The 22,447-nt window shown below is 40.8% G+C and overlaps 1 protein-coding gene across 3 annotated transcripts in view; it reads right to left on the bottom strand.

Moving 5' to 3' along the window:
- Nucleotides 1–21,716, bottom strand: part of ptprea (protein tyrosine phosphatase receptor type Ea) — a 39,561-nt gene extending 17,845 nt beyond the window's left edge. For 2 of the 3 annotated variants that reach the window (XM_070545699.1, XM_070545700.1), the window contains exon 1: nt 3,217–3,568. In XM_070545699.1, coding sequence (XP_070401800.1) covers nt 3,217–3,427 — 211 coding nt within the window. In that variant the 5' untranslated portion in view covers nt 3,428–3,568. Of the gene's footprint in view, nt 1–3,216; nt 3,569–21,496 lie in introns of those variants that run through there. The other variant, XM_015962948.3, reaches the window with a different exon arrangement.
- Nucleotides 21,717–22,447: the final 731 nt, after the last annotated feature.

Raw genomic sequence — 22,447 nt, 5'->3', positions numbered from 1 at the left:
TAAATCTGCTTTAAACCAGTGGGGGGCATTATTAACAGTTGCTTTAAAGTCTGATCTCTGCTACTTCACCAACACCGGTCACACTCTACAGACTAACCCAGGTGCCCAGCATCTGGCCTGCTGTGTACGAGTCACAGCTCTGTCTACACTAATTACAACCTCCCTCCTCTCAACCTGCACAGCAGGCAAACAATAATCTGGGTCGTATAAGCAGATCATATTTCACAGGAAGACAGAAATAAAACAGAACACTAATTTAGCTTCTTTATCTGCAGTTGAAACACTTGAACTAAAGACACTAAGGGAATTCTTGAGTCATTGTTCCTCTAATCTCCAATGAAAAAAATAAAATAAAAAATTATATATATATATATATATATATATATATATATATATATATATATATATATATATATATATATATATACACCGTAAATCCTCTAATATTGGCCTGTATTCAATTAACGGCCGGGTATCATATTTTGGCCGGTGTCGGAGTCGGCGGAGGTGAATAATGGCCGGTATTTTATTGTGGCCGGGTGGAATGTGGTAACAAGCAAGTAGGGGGGGGGCAGTTATGTCATCCGTCTCACTTTTGATTTGTCAGTGATAGACCGCGAGGGTAACTTTAACCGTGCGGAGACGAAGAGGAGGCGAAAATTTGATATCAAGTTCAAAGAGAACGTGATGATTATGCTGCAGAACACTCTGGGGAGCAGTAGCAGGGGTTGTATGAACTAGTCACTAGTCAACTTCACTATAGTGACTTTTTATGCCTGTCATCGACTAGTCGCTGTCACGTGATAATGACCGGCACGATGCAGCCCTCGGAAAAGACAGCAGTCTGCTGTCAGCAGGTGACAAGCTCCTGCGCTCGGGGGGGGGGGCAACGCGCTGTGCCAGAGCGTCGGTACTGACACGCAATCGTTAATGTCGGCTCATTTCCTTTAATGTTTTCTGTCTTTAATTTGCGCCTGATGCGTTTCGCTGCTGTGGAGCGAGGCGCATCACCTTGTCATCCGGTGACGCACCGATCACTGATGCGGCCGCCAAGCAGCGAGCACTCCGCTGTTTTTGCGGTCGGTAGTTCTTTTAGAACAGCAGTTCAAAGGTAACTTATAAGGTGAATATATATGAACCTAGGTAGCAGTTTTTCTTAAGGATTGAGAGGAGATGCAGGAAGATAATAAACAGACAGGACAGAAGAATAGTCAAATAAAAACAAGTTTGTTTTTTTGTACCTGGTGGTTGCAACAAACAGACACCACTGAAGGTAATCAGAAGTAAGGAACAGAAAATGAAATAATTATTTTAGTGTTTAGAGCAGCAGGAACTCCGAGAGGCTGCAGGCGCATCAGTTAGTTTGCGGCCGCAGCGCGGGGGGGGGGGGGGGGGGGCAGAAACTACCATTGTTAAAAGAAATGTGTTTAACTTTGAAAATGTGGGCGCAATTTTAATTGTCAAAAACTCCAGCGAACCATTAGTTCCTTTTGCTCATATAGAAATTGAGGCCTGCCTCTAATTCTGGTCCTCCTTCCAATAAAGGCCTGGAGCTTGATGAGCTTGAGTCAAATACAGGCCCAGGCCTGTATTAGAGGATTTACGATATATATATATATATATATATATATATATATACACACACACACACCTAATGGATTATTAGGAACACCATGCTAATACGGTGTTTGACCTCCTTTTACCTTCAGAACTGCCTTAATTCTATGTGGCATTGATTCAACAAGGTGCTGAAAGCATTCTTTAGAAATGTTGGCCCATATTGACAGGATAGCATCTTGCAGTTGGTGGAGATTTGTGGGATGCACATCCAGGACACGAAGCTCCCGTTCCACCACATCCCAAAGATGCTCTATCGGGCTGAGACCCGGTGACTGTGGGGGCCATTGTAGTACAGTGAACTCATTGTTATGCTCAAGAAACAAACTTGAAATGATTGGAGCTTTATGACATGGTGCAGTATCCTGCTGGAAGTAGCCACCAGAGGATGGGTACATGATAGACATGAAGGGATGGACATGGTCAGAAGTAGGGATGTACGAAAATATCGATATGGCAATATATCGTGATATTTTTTCCAGCAATATTATATCGAAATTCAAAAGCCGTATATCGGGAATATCGATATGGCAATATATCGTGATATTTTTTCATGCGATTATTACATCGATATTCAAAAGCCGTGTATCTAATTCTTGAAAGAATTTACATGCAAACTTTTGTGTATTTTATTTTCGCTTTGTGCAATTTAATCGTCACCCACTAGTTGGCAGCAGTGTGCAACGGGTTTTGTTTCCACCATTTAACTGTAAATCCCTCCATCATGGTTCAGATACCACATGTTAAACATGTTATGTATCAGTTTGGACTGTTTGTTGAACATTCTTACAATAAATTCAGTAAAAAAAATGCTTGTGACATCTGACTGAATGTATCGCAATATATCGTGATTTATCGTATCGTCTCCCCTGTATCGTGATATGTATCGTATCACCAGAATTTCAAAAATACACATCCCTGGTCAGAAGCAATGCTCAGGTAGCCCGTGGCATTTAAACGATGCCCAATTGGCACTAAGGGGCCTAAAGTGTGCCAAGAAAACATCCCCCACACCATTACACCACCACCACCACCCTGCACAGTGGTAACAAGGCATGATGGATCCATGTTCTCATTCTGTTTACACCAAATTCTGACTCTACTATTTGAATGTCTCAATAGAAATTAGGGATGAGTGAGTACACCACTATCTGTATCTGTACTCAGAGTGGGCGTGGCCTAACCCGGAAGTGGATGTAGTTTAAGAGGAAGTGGGTGTGGTTTACATCAATACATTATTTTAAGTCTGAAATTGATATGGATTGATCAGAAGTTGCTATGTGTATTGTTTATTTGAAAACTTTACAGAGTAGCCTCAGAATTGAGATTAAATATTTTTGATCACAATAGTAAAGAAACTATTACAGAACAAGTTTTTCAATAAAATCAGAACATTAATCTTTAAGTGCATGAGTTAAAAGAGGGAGAGAGAGAGAGAGAGAGAGAGAGAGAGAGAGAGAGAGAGAGAGAGAGAGAGAGAGAGAGAGATAGACAGCACGAGCCATTTTCAGCTCTGTCTTGTCAAATCCTCCACGTACGTTACGAAAAAAGTCACTTTAAATATTAAACCGAAAAAGAGGCGAGCTGAAGAAAACTTACAGAGTACTGAAGACATGTGAGCAACAGTGAAGCAAGCACAGAGAGATCCGTCACTGTCTGTGTGTGTGCGTAGATGAGCCGGATGGACTGAGCTCCCGGCTGCAGAGTTTTGTGTGTAGGGAAGGGCGGGCGCTCTATGTGACTGGCCAATCACAGAGCGTGAAGACAGTCGATTACGGATTTTTACGAGTTTTACTCGTTTCATGCTCATATTCGTCAAAAATGCTTTATTCGTACCGGCTCATCCCTAATAGAAATCGAGACTCATCAGACCAGGCAACATTATTCCAGTCTTCAACTGTCCAGTTTAGCTGAGCTCGTGCAAATTGTAGCCTCCTTTTCCTATTTGTAGTGGAGATGAGTGGTACCCGGTGGGGTCTTCTGCTGTTGTAGCCAATGTGCCTCAAGGTTGTGTGTGTTGTGGCTTCACAAATGCTTTGCTGCATTCCTCGGTTGTAATGAGTGGTTCTTTCAGTCAAAGTTGCTCTTCTGTCAGCTTTAATCAGTCGGTCCAATCTCCTCTGACCTCAAGCATCAACAAGGCATTTTTGCCCACAGGACTGCCGCATACTGGATGTTTTTCCCTTTTCACACCATTCTTTGTAAACCCTAGAAATTGTTGTACGTGAAAATCCCCGTAACCGAGCAGATTGTGAAATACTCAGACCGGCCTGTCTGGCACCAACAACCATGCAACGCACAAAATTGCTTAAATCGCCTTTCTTTGCCATTCTTACATTCAGTTTGGAGGATTGTCTTGATTAGGACCACACCCCTAAATGCACTGAAGCAACTGCCATGTGATTGGTTGATTTGATAATTGCATTAAAGGAGAAGTTGAACAGGTGTTCCTAATGTGATGAACTGAACTGAAGGTGAGTGAAGGAGAGTGAGTATACAGCAAGGCTCTCGATTTACCAGTCGATCTACTGCCCAGTCCTCACCTAGCCATGAGCTTTGGATAATGACAGAAAGAACAAGATAGAGGACACAAGCGGCCAAAATGGGTTTTCTCTGCAGGGTGGCTGGGCTCAGCCTTAGGGACAGGGTGAGGACCTCGGACATTTGGGAGAGACTCAGAGACGCTGCTCCTCCATGTCGAGAGGAGTCAGTTGAGGTGGTCTGGGTATCTTGTTAGGATGCCTCCTGGACGCCTTCCGAGGGAAGTGTTTCAGCCATGTTCTGCTGGCAGGAGGCCGCCTGGTCGACCAGGAGATGTTGGAGAAAATATATCCGAACTAGCCTTGGGGTCCTGCCGGAGGAGCTGGTGGAGGTGGCCGGGGAGAGGACGGTCTGGAATTCCCCAGTTCGGATGCTGCCCCTGCGACTCGGATAGGTGGAAGAAGACGAGGCATACAGGATATATATATATATATATATATATATATATATATATATATATATATATATATATATATATATATAGTGACCCACAGAGTTTAGTTTCAGAGGATGAACAATTCCTCTCTGAGGGTTTGAGCTGTCCTTGTCGTGTTCTCCCTGCTTCACTATGTTTTACACTTGGATTTAAAACTAAAACACACACACCAGGGATCCCACAGGTCTCTATCACTGTCTTACTAATAAGATTAGAACCACCAGAAAGGACAAGCTGGTTACAATTAGAAGACGATGCAGGGTGCCTCTGCCTCTAATGGGAAATGCGGTGTTCCCGGTTCAGTCACTTCCTCTGAGCAGTATCGCTAGGCATTGTCTCTTTCAAACAAATCAGCTGAGGACATTTTAAAAATGAGCTGTGAGTATAGGAATGACAGGCAGGACAAATATTATGTCCTAAGAGCAAAAGGGCTGTTTACCCTTTTAGCAAGGAGAGTTTTGAAAATCCAACACTTGCCACGTGGCTAATAGGAGCTGAAAACTATTAAAGGTCCTTCTCTTTCTGTGACCTCGCTCACCGTGGTGTTCACACTGTCTTAGCCTGACATTTAGCCAAATTGGTGTTGGATTTGTCAGAGAGGTTGTTGTGACTGGCTGTTCAGCACAACCAATTAGTGGATCAGAAAAGAGACTGAAACAACAACAATAAACAAACTGTAAATCCACATGTCACTTACAACTTCAGCTCCTTCAAAAACCAGTGACTCATTGACGAAACCTATTCAGTCGTTTATATTCTCAAAAAAAATTAAGAAAACTCACACACACACACACACACACACACACACACACACACACACACACACACACACACACACACACACACACACACACAAAGCAAACCATTTACTTTTTAAAATAAATATGTGTTCTTTATTAGTCATTTTCTGACTAATTTATGAAAAACGCTACATTTTGGTTTGGAAAGTGGAATCTAAAAACTATTGAAAAATATATATTAAATAGTATGAGTGAGTTATACACTATATTTTAGTTCACATTTATTTCATTAGCATAATGATCTAATGTTTCTGTGTGTGACACACGTGTGGTTGTGGGCGACAACAACAGATGACAAAAACCACAATAGAAGTGGCAAGACTGACTAACCATGGGGCCAGTGTGGCTGTTCCTCTGAATCGCTTCTATTGAAGCAATCTTGCAAAAAGTGACTGGGCCACGATGTGGTTGGGTGTAATGCCATGTTTCTAAATATTTGCTGAGCAACACCGGTTTGAAGGTGAAAAAAGGGCAGATGATGGTTTTTATGTATCATTACTACCTAATAGTCCTGACTTATATCATTGTTAAAAAGCCAAATGAGCCAGGATCCTAATGTTTTAGGATCTTATTAACAGTTCTAAAATATAAATGATTATGTTATATACTTTCTAAATCAGAGACCGGGTTATGTATGTGCTCGAAGGTCGACCCAGTAGCCTTACAGGAGATACTGTGCGTAAACACAGTGCTGCAAGCAACATGGCACTTGAAGGATGTTAAACAGGTTTGTTTTATTTAAGGAGAAAAAAATGGGGGGGAAAGCTCAGTATGCAAACCCTACAGCCTGCCAGTGCAGGAGCTGCTGTCAGACCTAAAGCTCCTGCAGCACAGAGATGTTTGCTACAATGAGGCGTGGAGAAAGGGTGACATTAAACATGAAAATTATTTTACATTAAGGTGGTTTATAGAATATTTTATGCATGCATGGTAACTAAATTAAAGTACGGAAGAGAAGTAGGGCCACAGCAAAAAATAATAAATTAATATTAAAAAAAGATTTCAGACTTTTTCTCAGAATTCCGACTTTAAATCTCTGAATTCCGACTTTCATTCCAGAACTCCAACGTCAATCTCGGAATTCCGAAATTAAAGTCGGAATTCCGACTTCAATCTCAGGATTCCAGCGTTTCTCCTCAGAATTTTGACTGTTCCCCCCAGAATTCTGGCTTTTTTTTTGTTGTCAGAATTCTGCCTTTTTTCCTCAGGATTATTAAAGTCGGAATTCTCCAGCAGTCTCCGGGCAAACAGGCGGACCACACCCTGTACAAGTTGCCAGTTCATCACAGGGCAACACAGAGACTCACAAGACAAACAACCAATCACACACACACACACACACACACACACACACACACACACACACACACACACACACGCACGCACGCACGCACACACACACGCACGCACACCCCCTAACAACAATCTGGAGAAACCAATCAACCTGACAGTCATGTTTTTGGACTGCCAGAGTACCCAGGGAGAACCCACACATGTACAGGGAGAACATGCAAACTCCATGCAGAAACACCCCAGCTTGGGATTTGAACCCAGGACCTTCTTGATGCAAGGCAACAGCTCTAACTGTGGAGCCCCACAATTATTATCTCAACTAAAATTACTTAAAACGTGAAAATTATTGTGTGTGTGTGTGTGTGTGTGTGTGTGTGTGTGTGTGTGTGTGTGTGTGTGTGTTGTACAAATCTAGCTAGACATTATTTAATAAAATTTCAATTTGTAAGGAGCAATGGATTTATCACTCCATCCTTCTCCGTTTTCACCAAAAAATAAATAAAAGAACTACAACCGGGACTCACTTAGCCCTTAATACAAACCTGTAAAATGTGAGAACTGAGGGAATGATGTAAAAGGTAAAATGAGATTCTCATTTAGGGTCTCCCAGAACAATTAAGTTAATGTAATACTGTTGGTTTTAGTGCAGGGGATTAATGCAAATCATGTATAAGCTTGTTGCATAATCTGAAGGAGAGCAGCTGGTATTCCCATAAGGTTGATGCTAGAGTGTGTCTATAGCAACAGCCAACCCCAACCTACTGTAACCCTGAAGCTGTGTGTTCAGAGTGCTGTGGTGGTGCAGTGAATCAGGTTTTGTTCGGTGCAGATCGCTACATGCAACTGGTAATATGAAGAACAATAAAAGTGGAAGGATCCGGTGCACTTGTCACACCAAATAAGTTTATCTGTTGTTAGACCAAGTGCCACATTCTGCGTAGAACAGTTTCTTGTCTTTTTCAAAATGAGTTCTCAAGGTAATGAATGGCAACAATTTAATTGCATCACAGCGGAGCCTAGAGTCTCGATGTTGGAGCGCGTCCTGCACATCAACAATCCCATGTTCTTAGCTTGAACTTCACCTGACAGGATACCATCACATCTACTCTCTATTTATTGGAAATAACTTTTAAAAAATGCTGGTACTTTTTGTTGACACTCAGCCTAGAAGCCAAGTCCTTTGAACTATACTCATTCATCCTCTCATTTAATGAAAACAAATCTCACCCGGGCTGAGTAATAAAAATGATGCCAAGGATATAAGTGAGGCATTAATTCAAACTAATTTTAATTATATGCAAACAGAGAGGAACTATTTTCATTTTAAAGTGGAGGTTCACTGAGAAATGGTCCCCCTGAGTTTCACATGCATGCTGAATGTGAAAGTAGTCATCTACCCGTATTTCCTGTATTGGCTGCCTAAAGAGAAGACAAGGAAACGTTCAGATCAGAAAAAAACACTCAGATTTACGTCACAATCTAAATTAGCATTCATGGACTCATACATCTTGGCTGATGACGAGGAAGGCTGTTTAGCAACCCAGATGGAGCAGAGCACATATCAGCTAGTAAAAGCTAACCGTTAGCATTAGCCATTCCACAACATGGCACAACTCCTTCAGGCTTGTATTATTTATGGAGATAAATCATCAGTGTTGCAGAGCAAAAAAAAAGTAAGTGGAAGGGTCATGTTGCTGTTAGCCAATCAGAGGCAAGACGTTTGACTATCATAAATAATAATGAGTAAGACTCCAAATTCTGCCGTTGCCCTCCACTCCTCCGACTAATTTCTTCTTCCTCAAGACAAGAGCGCCAGAGCTTTTTTTTTCCATAGAGAACAACTCACAGCATAAAGTCATACTGCCTTCAAACTAAATAGAATTGTATGAGCACCAACCAATCTATTTTTGACCATGGATTTCAGAGAGAGAGAGAGAGAGAGAGAGAGAGAGAGAGAGAGAGAGAGAGAGAGAGAGAGAGAGAGAGAGAGAGAATTCTCCAGATGCCATTGTTGTATTTTCGTGGTACCAACTAAAACCCACCCTTTTGCAAACAAAATCATGGCCTCACCTTGACCCTGATGCATACGCAAGGGCACAAGCTTTCTGGTCATGCTTCATTATTGCTAATTTAGAGCATTGCATTCCAATCTGGCATTTTTACGGCAGCATTTTGCAGCATGTGTTTTAGTGTACAAAAAGTTATTTCCAGATACACTGTTAGTTAAAGAGAATTTATTTTAGGAAAGCAATAAAAATATTTTAAAATATGTTTCTGTGTAGACAATATTTTATAAGTTCATTTAACTACATATCCTGGTTATATGACTAAACATGATAATCTGTTTTTTATTAAAGGATAGGTAACAACGTGTTTTCCCACCACCTTTTCATTAGAACAACCGCAGAGCTGCTCCCATGCCGTTTCTTTCCCCTTGTGCTACCGGCATTGTGATTTATCAATTCTTGCCTTCCTCTCAGGGTGCCCAGGCACTGTGGCAATGGTAATGACCTGAGAGACTAGCGAGCACAGCTCCACAGTGTAAACCCCTCCACCTCTGAACAAATACAGCATCTCCCAAGGAGATCAAAGCTCTGCGTGTGAATGTATATGTGCCTGTGTATTGTGGGATGGTGTTAAATGCAGACGATAATAAACATTTACTGTGTAAAATGTATCAGAAAGATGTTGGCTAATGCAGAGGGAAAAAGGAATCTTTTTTTTTTCCTGAGGTTAAATCATCCTTCTGGCTTCCGTGTCGGACACTGAAAGCGCCACCATAGTGCAGCAATCCCTGAACATAAGAGTATTTATTGGCTGCATGTTAGTTAAAAATCAGTACAAAAATCACACGCCATTGCTCATAATCCTCTCAAAAGCAGTCAGAACATTTTAAGCATCTCTTATTTAGTGTAACCTAATGTCTTTAGAGCTTACAAAGTACGGTCACAACTGTGGTCTGATGCTCCGATAAGCAAAAGGAACATAAGCGATTACGCTTGATCAGCGTGTTTAATCTAATTTAGCTTGTATTTGCTTTATTCTGTGTGTGTGTGCGTGTGTGCGTGCGTGCGTGCGTACGTGTGTGTGTGTGTGTGTGTGTGTGTGTGTGTGTGCGTGCGTGCGTGCGTGCGTGCGTGCGTGCGTGCGTGTGTGTGTGTGTGTGTGTGTGTGAACCTCGTTTTCAAAGCAGTCACATAATCTTTTAATTATGACGAACAGATTCATGCATTTGCACTAACACAAAATATGAAATTAATGCAAATGCGCACAGTGACATATATACAATCTATGCCTCCAAACTCAAACTGCTAGACTAAAGAGATGTTTGGTTGATTTTGAAGTATTTGTCTATGTAGAGTTATCTTTGCTGTTGCAGATAGCTTCCTGAACAGCTTCTATTTAGAGAAATAGTGTTTTTGTCCTACAGGATAGATGAGCTAACAGCTAGCCTGAACCAGCTAACAGTAGAATGAGTTCATGTAAGTTCCTGAAGACTTTTGTTTTAAGACATCAGCAAGCTGCTCTGGTTTTGACTGCTAGGACTAGCTATTAGCTTATCTGTCCTGTTAGACAAACTATTTATCCAAACTGAGGCTGTTTGGGGAGCTGCAATGGGTTAGATATTATTTGTTTAAAATTTTCAACACAGAAACAAACTTAAACTTGTCATAAAATCAGATAGTAGATTATGTATTTAGTGCCCCTGGATAACTCACAGCATGAGTGTTTTCTGAGGAGCTATTAGTCCCTCTTCCTGTGAGGGAATCACCATGTCCTTCAAGCCCTAAACTGAATCCATGGAATGCTGTGATATCCATCTTTCTCCCCTCTTGGCACCTCTGGGATTTACGTTGTTCCCTTTTTCAATTATTCTGAGGCAGAGCAATTATGGGTTGGATACTGAGGCGTCGATAGCAGGGCTAATGCACGGCAGCTGGGCTCAAAATGACGAAAGCAGCATTGTGACACGTCCTATTATCGTCTAGCACTCTGCTCCAGCAACAGATAACACTGGGAGAAAATATGGATGTGAACAGAGAGGAAGGATGAAAATTCATTGAAAATATGAAAACCGGCCACCAAGGTGACTTTTACTGCTTAATGAGTAACGTATTCCAAGAGTAAACATTATTATGTATGAAGCAGCCACTTGTTTAAGCTCTGAGAATATGTTGGTCCTGCACATTTAATCCTAGAATTTATAAATCTGGGCTTTATGTTATTGCTTATTAAAACTACAGACATAAGGCGCCTATCCCTGCAGACTATGCAAAGTTAATACCAAGGCAGGCTAAAACACTATCGGAGTTGTATCATTTAATGGAAAAGCCACCGGTTCTGTTGGATTGTTTGTTCACAAACACCATCGGCCTTTGGCTGCATGATGCTGACAACAATATGATTTACGACGGGAGAGATTATTTCATTCCCAGAATTACTGTTGTCATGCATCACTTCATCTGAAAGGTGTGTTACAAAGAGATTAATGGGTTGGACAGGTACACGAGGAGCACTCAATGACACGTTCTTTAACATGTGGCTGGACTACAAATAGGAAGATACCCTGCAGAAATGGAGATGTTTGGAAGTTGTAGTTCTTGTTTTATTAATATTATGATTTTTTTTTTTATTGAAATCTGTAAAATTGTTTTTGGGGTGAAAAATTCTAAACTAACAGTAGAGAACAGCCATGCAGTGGGAAAACTATATGTTATGACAAGGAAAACCAAAATGCTTTCAGTGAACAATGTTCAATTCAATTTCAATTTTATTTATTTATAGAGCGCCAGTTCACAACAAGAGTCGTCTCAAGGCACTTTACAAAGTAAACATTCCAACTGAACCTACTTATCAGTGCACTGAGTTCCAGTTATTATGCCAATCAATTAAAAGCTTCCTATGTAAGAAACCCCGGCAGACTGCACTGAGTCACTCAGTGGGGCAGCAGTAACTCAGAAAGTAGAGCCTGCCAGTAATCGGAAGGTTGCAGGTTTGATCCCGGCTCTGATCAGAGAATGCTAATGTTGTGTCCTTGGGCAAGACACTTAACCCACCTGCTGGTGGTGGTTGGAGGTAATGGTGGCACCAGTGTTCAGCAAGCCTTGCCTCTGTCAGTGCGCTTCAGGGCAGCTGTGGCTACATTGTAGCTCATAATCACCAGCATGATGGTTCCAGATCCAGACCAACAAAATGGTGATGGCGAACCAAACGAACATTGTGGTTGATGTGGCAACACCAAGTGATGCAACATCAGGAAAAAGGAACATGGGAAACTAGAGAAGTACCAGGGCCTCAAAGAAGAACTTCAGAAAGCCTGGAGAGTGAAGACAGCAGTGGTGCCCGTGGCCATCGAAGCACTCGGGGCAGTAACCTCCAGTCTGGAGAAGTGGCTAAAGCAGATCCCAGGATAAACATCAGACATCTCAGTCCAGAAAAGTGGGTGGATGGCTGATTGTTTTGTGAAGTGTCTTGGGGGGTTGTAGAACTCTAAGAAAGTGCTACATAAATACATACAAATACATGTACATGCATGTACAGTCGATCTAGGTTGATCTAAAGTAATAAAATGGGAGCCATTATCCTAGTTTACACGTACATTTGGATAACAAACTCTCAAATGACGTTTGTTCCACTCCGGTACAGTAGGTGGCGACAAGCGCCCTTGCGTGTCAGTATTCTTCTGGTTGTCTATAGCAACACAAATAGTAAACAAATGCTGGCGGAAGTGAAGCAGAGTAAGAAGAGGATTTGCATAATGGCTGAAGGAATGGAAAACAAGTACACTGCAGCACAGCTTATGTGGTACATACTGTACTGTTTGATGGTGTTACGCGTGTTAATTTGTGACAATGATTTAATCAGAAGACAACTTCCGTGGTCTTGTTACTTGTGGAAGTTACCGATATCAGCCTGACTGACCCATTTACATGCAGATGCAGTCCGTTTCCTACTGCTTAAGCATTACTGAGTGCATGATTAGAACCAGTTCACCTTCAGCCAGACAAATGTGTTTACATGCATTACATGATAGTTTGGTTTTCTGATGTGCATTTAAACACACTGACTTAGTGTCAGATACTTTACAGCAGGTGTCACCAATTCCAGTCCTTGTAGGCTACAATACTGCTAGTTTTCCATGTTTCCTGCTCTGCCACACCTGAATGGAGTAACTGAATACTTTCCTTAGTTACCACAAATCTGCACAGGCCTAGTAATTACTCATTTATTTAAATAAGGTGTGTATGAGCAAAGAAACAGCTAACATGTGCAGCATGGTGGCCCTCGAGGACCAGAGTTGGTGATCAATGCTTTACAGCAATCCTCAGACTAAGCAAGCATGTTGCGACAGTGGAGAGGAAAACTCCCTTTTAACAGGAAGATAGCTCCAATATAAGCAGCTATTCGCCATGACTCACTGGGGATGGAAAAGGCAGAGCACACACACACACACACACGCACACACACACACACACACACACACACACACACACACACACACACACACACACACACACACACATCTGCATAATGTGTAATAACAATTTGTAAACATGACCATCATACCATCAAAACATTAAAAGGTTTTATTCTAACAATGCTAGCAGGTAAACTAAAGGTATGAGTTGTTTTCTGGTGTATTTATTACTGTTTTCCCTGCACTCATTTACTAAGGTGCCTGCCTGACTCTTTATTTCTGACAAAAACACATAGAAAACACCGCTAGAACACCGAGCACAGATAGATAGATAGATAGATAGATAGATAGATAGATAGATAGATAGATAGATAGATAGATAGATAGATAGATAGATAGATAGATAGATAGATAGATAGATAGATAGATAGATGATAGATAGATAGATAGATAGATAGATAGATAGATAGATAGATAGATAGATAGATAGATAGATAGATAGATAGATAGATAGATAGATAGATAGATAGATAGACAGACAGACAGACAGACAGACAGACAGACAGACAGACAGACAGACAGACAGACAGACAGACAGACAGACAGACAGACAGACAGACAGACAGATAGATAGATAGATGATAGATAGATAGATAGATAGATAGATAGATAGATAGATAGATAGATAGATAGATAGATAGATAGATAGACTTTATTGTCCACCTCGAATTGAGGCAGAAATTCGCCTTTGACATGGCTCACCTTACAATACAATGCATATCGCATTCACACAAATATATAAAAGACAATTAAAAGGTATTAAAATGTTATCATCGTAAAAAAAAAAACTTTAAGAATTCAAAATTGTAATTGCAGTGGGAACAAATGATTTCTTATAGACAACTTTCTTGGCCAATGGAACTCTGTGCCTCCTTCCTGATGGAAGTAGCTGAAAATGTGGGTTCAATGGATGGGTTGAGTCTGCACTGATCAGGGTTGCCTTCCTGTGCACTGCTCGCTCGTGAAGAACAGAAAGTGGGATCTGAGGTGAGCCTGTAATTTTGCTGCCTAGTTTAACAATGCGAGAGAGTTGTGTTTTGTTTTTAACTGTAAGAAAGTTATACCAAGCTGTAATATTTAAAGTTAGAATGGATTCAATCAGTGATTTGTATACAATTGTTAGGATGTCCTTGTTCACATTGAGTGCTCTTAGCTTCCTTAGCAGGTGGAGTCTTTGCAGCGCTTTCTTGTAGACACCATTGCTGTGATTTGAAAAGGACATGTGGTCATCAATTTCTGTTCCCAGATACCTGAATGACTGAACCTGCTCCACAGGCTGACCCTGTATGCTGAGGGGTTTGAACAGGGATGTGTCTGCCTCACTGGCTGCCCCACAGCACATTTCTTTAGTTTTTGAGATATTCAGCCCCAGGTGAAAGTCTTCAAATGTCTGGACCAGATTGCTGACCGCCTGCTGATATTTAGACAGGTCCTCCGATGTCTTTACTGATGCCACCAGTGCCATGTCGTCTGCATACTTATACAGGGCCATTCTCTCACTATGGCACCGGATGTTGTTTGTGCAGACTGAGAAAAGCACTGGAGACAAAACACAGCCTTGTGGCAGTCCAATGCTACTGACACTTTTCGTGGATTTAAATACTCTTAAAAATACTTGTTGTGGCCTGTCTTTCAAAAAGCTGTGGATCCATAAAAGCAGCATTGTGTGGAGATGGAGATCTGAAAGCTGTTCCAGCAAAATGCTGGTGTCTACTGTATTAAATGCAGAATAAAATCCATGAATAAGATTCTTGTGTATGGTTGTGTAGAGTCCATGTGTTTAGTGACAGCATTTAGAAGTGTGAGACTTGCATCCTCTACACCACGTCTTGCCTTGTAAGCAAATTGTAGGGGATCCAGCTGGTCCGAGATGAATTTTGTCAGATGTCCTCCTACTACCCTTTCCATGCACTTGCACAGAACTGATGTAAGGGCCACAGGTCTAAAGTCCCCCAGTTCTTTTGCATGAGCTTTCTTGGGGATTGGAATTATCACAGATTCTTTCCATTGCTCTGGAACACAGCCAAAGTCCAGAAGGAGCTGGAAGAGTCTGGTGAGTACCCCACCTAGCTGGGTGGAGCATTCTTTCAGAACTCTGCCACGGAGCCCATCAGGGCCAGAGCTCTTGTATGGGTTGATGCAGCACAGGATGGTGGTAACCTCCTCCTCGCTGATTGTTAGCGCTGGTTCAGTGAGGCCCCTGGGGGGGGGGGCCCAGGTGGAACGAGGGCGAACGCCGTTGAAGCGGGCAAAAAAGACGTTCAGCTGTTCTGCCAAAGAGATGGAGTCATGGCAGTTGACTTGCGGGATCTCAGGGTCTCTTCCCATCATGATGTTCAGGCCCTGCCATGCCTTTCGAGCATTTCCAGATGTGAGTTGGTGCTCCACATTCTGTGTTTGTTTCCTTTTTGCAAGGATGGCTTTCCTCTGAAAGTCTTTCTCCAGCACCCTCACATGCTCATGGTCCTGAAGGAAGGCCCGTTTCTTCTCCACCAGGCACATTTTACGTTCCTTTGTGATCCACTTTTTGTTGTTTGGGTGTATTTTTATTTGCTTGGTAGTGGTGACAATTTTTTTTTCGCAAAAGAGAATATATGAGGTCATTACATCCGTCAGCATGTTCAGATTGTTAGCATTCTACTGCCATTTCGAGTCTGTGATCGGAGGTGTCAAACAGCTTTTCTCAGCAGAAAAGCTCCATTTTAAAAGAACATCCTGCGTAGAGTGAACTACGTCTTATTTAACTGTGAATTAATTAGGCTCTGTGAAAATAGTTACAGTTACACAATTGTGATTAATTTCTTGCTAGAAAGAGAAGTTAAAGGCAGGATAAACTACAGAAACCACTCTCTTCATCATAAAAGCAAGTGTGACACAATAAACAGACTCGTCTCTTCAGCTGATCATAAAGTTGACACGAGATCATTTGTAATACTGTCACAGATAGTAAACATAATTACACAGATGAATATATATACACTCAACCACAACAGGTAATTTAGATGCCTTTTTCAATTTGTAATTGCAGAGTGCTTTACAGCCAACCACCATGTCTCCTTCTTCCTTATGTTTACCAAGCAAAGAAATAACAGGCAACTGAAACATCCTCCGGTGCAAACAAACCCCACTTCACTCCAGTGATTTTAAATACACTTCTGTGTCAGTCCCTGTAATCACAACAATCCACAAGTATTTCTTATTTTGTCTATTGACATGAAAACAATTTAACATCAGCACTTAAATGAAGACTGGGGTGAAAAAGAGCTTTCCAAAAATAAAAATAAAAAAACAAGGGGGTCTGGCGGGATCTGCTAGCCTGGCAAGCCAGACTAAATAAATGTATTATTTACTTTGCAAAGCAAGAATTTGGTCTAGTTCACTAGGGTAGGGATCTGCAGGAGGAAGACAAAATCTATCACCCAAAACATCCTCTCATTGCAGAAGAGAAGGGTGGGGAGGGCAGCCATGGAGAAACGAGCGATAAGCACCGCTGCGGGAGAACAAAAAGCCACTTGATTATGAGGGAGTAAAAGAAGAGGAGGCAGAAGAGAGGAAGAGATGAGAGACCAGAGGGGATATGAGTCCATGCTGTGAGGATGAGGAGTCTGCCTCTGCTGTTTGCTCTGCAGACAGGTCTGCTCCGCGCAAGCAAACTATAACCCCTCCTCTTTGAAATGAGTCTGTGCCTTCTGGTTCGTGACATGTCCCCAAACTGCAGGGAACTTTACTGTCGAGCGGCTCCAGTTGCCATAGCAAAACCGGCCCTTCACAGTGACGGTTATTTATCGGCAGGAATGACAGCCCCTTTATGCTCCCTTATCACACTCCAGGCGACAGCAGGTTGAACAAACTAAAACTATTTAAAAAAAAACATAAACAACTTTATCTCCCCCTTGCATCATCCTGATGCACAGAGGAACCACTGACAACCAGTTTGAACGACGGCATTCCTTGTGGAAGCGGCTGGAAGTTGAAACGCAGTAATTACACTACACAAACCTCAACCACGCACTTTCTTCACAATCCTCTTTTGCAGGATCACAGCCCCTGCAGAGCACATTATGAGCAGCACTTTGTTGATTAACGTTGCGTAACCCTGTCGTTTGGGTCTTTGTCTCAATTCTATAAGAATATGAGTCATTCAGTAGAACCATGGGCTCCATAGCGAGCCCCATTGTCCTCTCTCCTAAGCAGCCTTGTTTCATGAATTGGGAAAAAAATGAAAAGCTAACCCACACACACACACACACAGGCCATACAGAGAGCAAATGATTAGCCCAACTCGACGGCCGCTTGGAAGAAAAAATGTGTAACATCCAGCCCTAGTACACAGCTGCTTGTGTGCTTGGGAAGATGTTTTGGTCTGGTGGTAAAAGCTGTTGACAGGGCTATGGAGGCAAGGCAGGACATCAGAAATCATGACTAAGGAAACAGGAGGAAGTGATGTCATGTTGGCTTTTACTAAATCTCACCAACACTGTTTAACTTTTAACCTGAAGAGATAACTACATCAATAATAATACTAAAAATAGAACAATAACACTTTTTTGCTAAACAAAATATTTAAAAATTGTTTGAAAACCACTAAGCAAATGAATGCAGGGTATTAAAACAATACGGGGAGTAAAGTTTAAACCGAGATAAGTACTAAAAGTGTCAACAGATTTAACCAAACGTGAGGAAAACTTCTCCACAGCTGACATTATGATCTGGGACAAACTCACAGTAAAATCTACTGTACGTGTTTAGAGTGCACATGCTCCTTTTTGTTCATGTGCGTGTTTCTGCCGTGTAAGCACATGCTGTCCTCCATCTGCTGTTTGACAGAGACCGTTTCCTTTCCTCTGCAGCCAGCCTTCCTGTACCGCTCTGCTCCAGAAAGGAAATGGGAGCAAGACAGCCAACACACTCTTGACAAACACCCTGAACAAGATTTAAACAGAAACAGCTGGACGGACAATTATCCACACATTTTAATACAATCAGAAAACATTTTACTTCCTCTTTTCTAACGATTTGTTTCCTATGCATCTATCTACATTTTCCCTGGGTTCTTTTTCTAGAGGCACAAGTTTCCAATGATGACTAAACAAGATGGTAGAGACTAAATATTTTTTTTCTTTCTGAATAATGAGTCAAGTTTGATACAAGATGTGGGTTTAACTTGCTTTTTGTACACTTGACACTGTTTCATTTCATTATCTCTCTTTACTTCTCTTTCCCTATTATTTCTCTTTCTAATTTCTCTTCAGTTTTCTATAATATTCATAAAAAATAATAATAATTTGAGTTTTTTGGTTTTAAATGTATAATTTTGTCAAACTGTACAATTTAACATTGTATTTATGGACTGTTTTAAAAGTTTAATAAGAAACCTTGGATCCAAAAACTTTAACATAACATCACTTCACTAAAAATGCTGTTCAAACCTGGGTCACCTCAGGAGGGAGGAGTGTCACCGTAAAGCTTTAATAGTCTAGATTAGGAGAAAAAGGCCAAAAAGATAACGCATGTTAATGCAACAATAAAGAGCCTTTAATGCTTTAAGCTATTGCTGAAACTGGTTTCAACGATTTTTACTCATGACAAAATGTCCTTGTAAAACAATGCAAAAAGGGAACAAAGATCGTCACCTTAGACTAGGGGGTCATGGTAATTATCCATGTTTTGATGCATCATGAGGCAGAGAAACTACTCAGAATGTATTTAAAAAGTACAAATTATGTCACATGTGGCCTCAAATCAGAACACCAATAATAGTAAAGCCTTTTAAAATTTGACACTAAAATATTTGGGAATGTTACAAAACTGCAAAGCTAAGCCAGGCTAATATCGGGTGTCACAAAAACACCTGATGAAGCTAAATGCTAAACATTATAACTTCTTATCTCACAAACAAAGCTGAATCATCCGTGGATGATAAAAGCTTTCATTTCAATCATTTGACATGACTTTTGGATAATTAATTCCCTCATTAGATGAGATATTTTTACGGATGACTGGATTTGTCAGGGCGCCTCCAGAAAATGTTGATAGCGGTAACCTGACGGGGCCAAAGACATTTTTGGGGTGGCACATGTAATTGTATTGCACTGCTCCTTTGTTCGCTTTTATTATTTTTTTTAAAACAGAACGTATCCAAACATTTAACAAAAATTTTACATACAAACATTTCAGAAAAATACATTTAAGTTATTTTAAATTGGATTTAAAATTTAATGTATTTTTTTAGTTAAATTCACCTGTTATGTTCACAAAAAAACTATGGAGATAAAAACTTTTTTAAAACGGTGAGCAGCAGAAACATATGTATTTTTTCTTATTCTGATTATTTCTTTACTCATTAGTTGCATTATTTTTATTTTGTTTTACAATTATGTCTTGAATAAATAGGATCAATTCATGGTTGGAGTGAACATTAACTCATTCACTGCCATTGACGACTAAAGTCGTCATTTTAGATCCAACCGTTCACTGCCAATTTGCATTTTTTTACTGTTTGGGCATCGGAACGAGCCCCCGCGCTGAGAGAACAAACATCTCAGCTCTGAAGCTGATCTTCATCTGCATACGCCACACGTCACATGATCAGGAAGCAGAAAATCCATGTGTTAGGAGATCGTTTTGGGACGCTCCTGTAAAAAAAAGGTGAGGCACGAACCGGAAGAGCGTCTGCTGATCACAATTCGACAACGGATTATGAAAGAACGGATCACGCTTGAAACACGCGGATTCTTCCTGATGTAAGAGGTGAGTCTCCGCTTTGTTTTGGTTGTTTTCGTTGTTTTGGCGTCGACATCATCCTAGCGCGCAACGTTCTGTGACTCTTTAAAAAAACTGTAAAAACGGCGAGAAACCCTGGCAGCGAAGGCCTTTAGCAATCAGGAAACGGCTGGCAGTGAATGAGTTAATATGATTTATTAACACTAGCTTTTGCTAGGGGGGCCAGCAATTTGGGGGTGCCCTTGGCTATGTTAATGCATTATCAACTTTAGACAACAGGCTGCAATATCTCAGTCATAGTGACATAAAGACTGTAGGGACAGTTGGACAAAAAAAAAACAACAAACTGTATGCAAAACTTGCTAAACAGAGCGGAAAATTTTATTCAGTGTTAAATGTTAAGAAAGAGCATTAAACAAAAACCTAAAGCTCACTTTGGCTCATTTGAAAAAAAAAAAAAAGAAAAAGAAAAACTCCTAGGCACTCTCAAATAGAAAAAGTTCACAAGCCTTTATTGTAACGGCTAGGTGACATATGACCTTTTAAAAAAAACTCCAATGCGTTTTAGCAATGTAGCCTTCGTCAGGGAGTAGGCTCATATCTGCTCATATCTGCTATATCTTATGCAGCTGTGTTACATTGAATAAATTGAAGAAAAACAAAATTTGTTGAAATATTCCATTATAAATGCACCCATAGCCATTCAGGTCTTATATTCAGATGTGGACAAAATTGTTGGTTCCATTCGGTCAATGAAAGAAAAACACGCAATGGTCACAGAAATAACTTGAATCAGACAAAAGTAATAATAAATAAAAATTCTATGAAATTTAACCAAAGTCAGACATTGCTTTTCAACCATGCTTCAATGGAATTATTAAAAAAAATAAACTCATGAAACAGGCTTAGACAACTTCTAAGGAGATTAAAGGTGAACTTCAAGCTGCAGAGGTGTAGAAGTCTCATTGACAGCTACAGGAATTGTCTGACTGCAGTGACTGCCTCAAAGGTTTGTGCAACAAGGATTAAGTTAGGGGTAGCATCATTTTTGTCCAGGCCTGTAACATGAATTAATTTTTTTTAAATAATTCTGTTGAAGCGTGGTCGAAAAGCAATGTCTGACTTTCATTGGTAACATACGATTTTTATTTATTATTACTAGTGTCAGACTCAAGTTATTTCTGTGACAATTGTGAGTTATTCTTTCGTTGACGGAATGGTACAAACAATTTTTTCCACGTCTGTAGTATTGTGGTTATGTTTTATTAGCAAACCAAAAGCCATAAAATCCTCTGATTCCCATGGTAACATTTTATCAGTGCGTTTTTACTACCATGTCATCTCACTATTCCACTTCCTGTATTTATATATATATATATATATTTTTTTTTTTTTTTTACCAGCCGGTTCTGACTACAAGCTGGAGCTATAAATACAGAAAATGAGGAAATGGCTTAAAAAGGAAACCATGAGATAAATTCCTCAAAGTACAACTAATATAAGTTTCATGAAACTCTAAAGTAATGAAATTCTCAGGGAGATCCCCAAAGACTGAGGAAAAGTAGTGTGTAGCTGCTGTTTGAGGAGGGTGGGAGTATGTTACATTACCTGGATGAGTGTTGATTCAGTGTGTGGTGGTTCGGACATCCATATTAGCAGATCACATGGCTCTGACTGAATCCAGCGGTCACATTGTTCACACTTTCCTCAGTAAAGAGTTGGTCAGAGTCTGGGAGGAGGGAGGTGTGCTCCAAGAGCCCAGTGTGTGGAGAGGATGATCCCAGAATCCTAGAGTGGGTCTCAGTGCTTCACGGGCTGCAGTTAATCAAGCAGCAGCCAGTCGGAATTCTCAAGGAGCAGCGGTGGAATCCTTAAAGAGATGCTCACCTCCTGTTAGGAGACAGTGAGGAGAACATGTTAGACAATTAACATGACGTGTCTATTTCGATGAGAAGAATCAAGATGGAGAAAGACGTGCTGTATTTCCTGTCTTAGGACACAGCAGAAAGCAGAAGAGAAAACAGTTCAGATTAAGGGGCCAGTTTTCTCAGAGGAGGACATGCTAAAAAGCTGCAGCACATAAAGGATCAATGAGGAAACTGAAGAAATTGAGCTAATTTGGAGTGAGGGTTACAGTTTTTCAGAGATCCTAAAATGTAAATCCGTTCTCCAAATCAAACACAACATTTTGTATTCAGGCCAACCTTGTTTACTGACTTAAAAAGCCTCCACCCCCTCAATTAATGAATCTGCCAGAATGATTTTCTTCATCATTTAAATAATGTCACTTCTTGTCCATTTGCCAGCAAGTATTTTGTTTATGTCTTATTTTTAACAAACATTTTGAGTCTATTTGTATGATGAACACTGATAAACTGGGAATTAGCTGCAGGAGGTACTGCAGTTTGGTGCCACCTACTAAATAAAGCTCTCACTTAACCACGGGAGACCACAAAGAGGGTAGGGAGGAGGAAAATGGGGACATGGAGCACGATTTATCTACCTGGGAAATCCAAGCAGCAGAGGTTTGTGGAGGACGGATTCTCTTCCAGAACTGTA

This window comes from Nothobranchius furzeri, chromosome 16 (genome assembly GCF_043380555.1).
Source record: "Nothobranchius furzeri strain GRZ-AD chromosome 16, NfurGRZ-RIMD1, whole genome shotgun sequence".
Lineage (NCBI taxonomy): Eukaryota > Metazoa > Chordata > Actinopteri > Cyprinodontiformes > Nothobranchiidae > Nothobranchius > Nothobranchius furzeri.
Note: the sequence above shows the minus strand (reverse complement) of the source record. Positions and strands in the feature narration are given on the sequence as shown.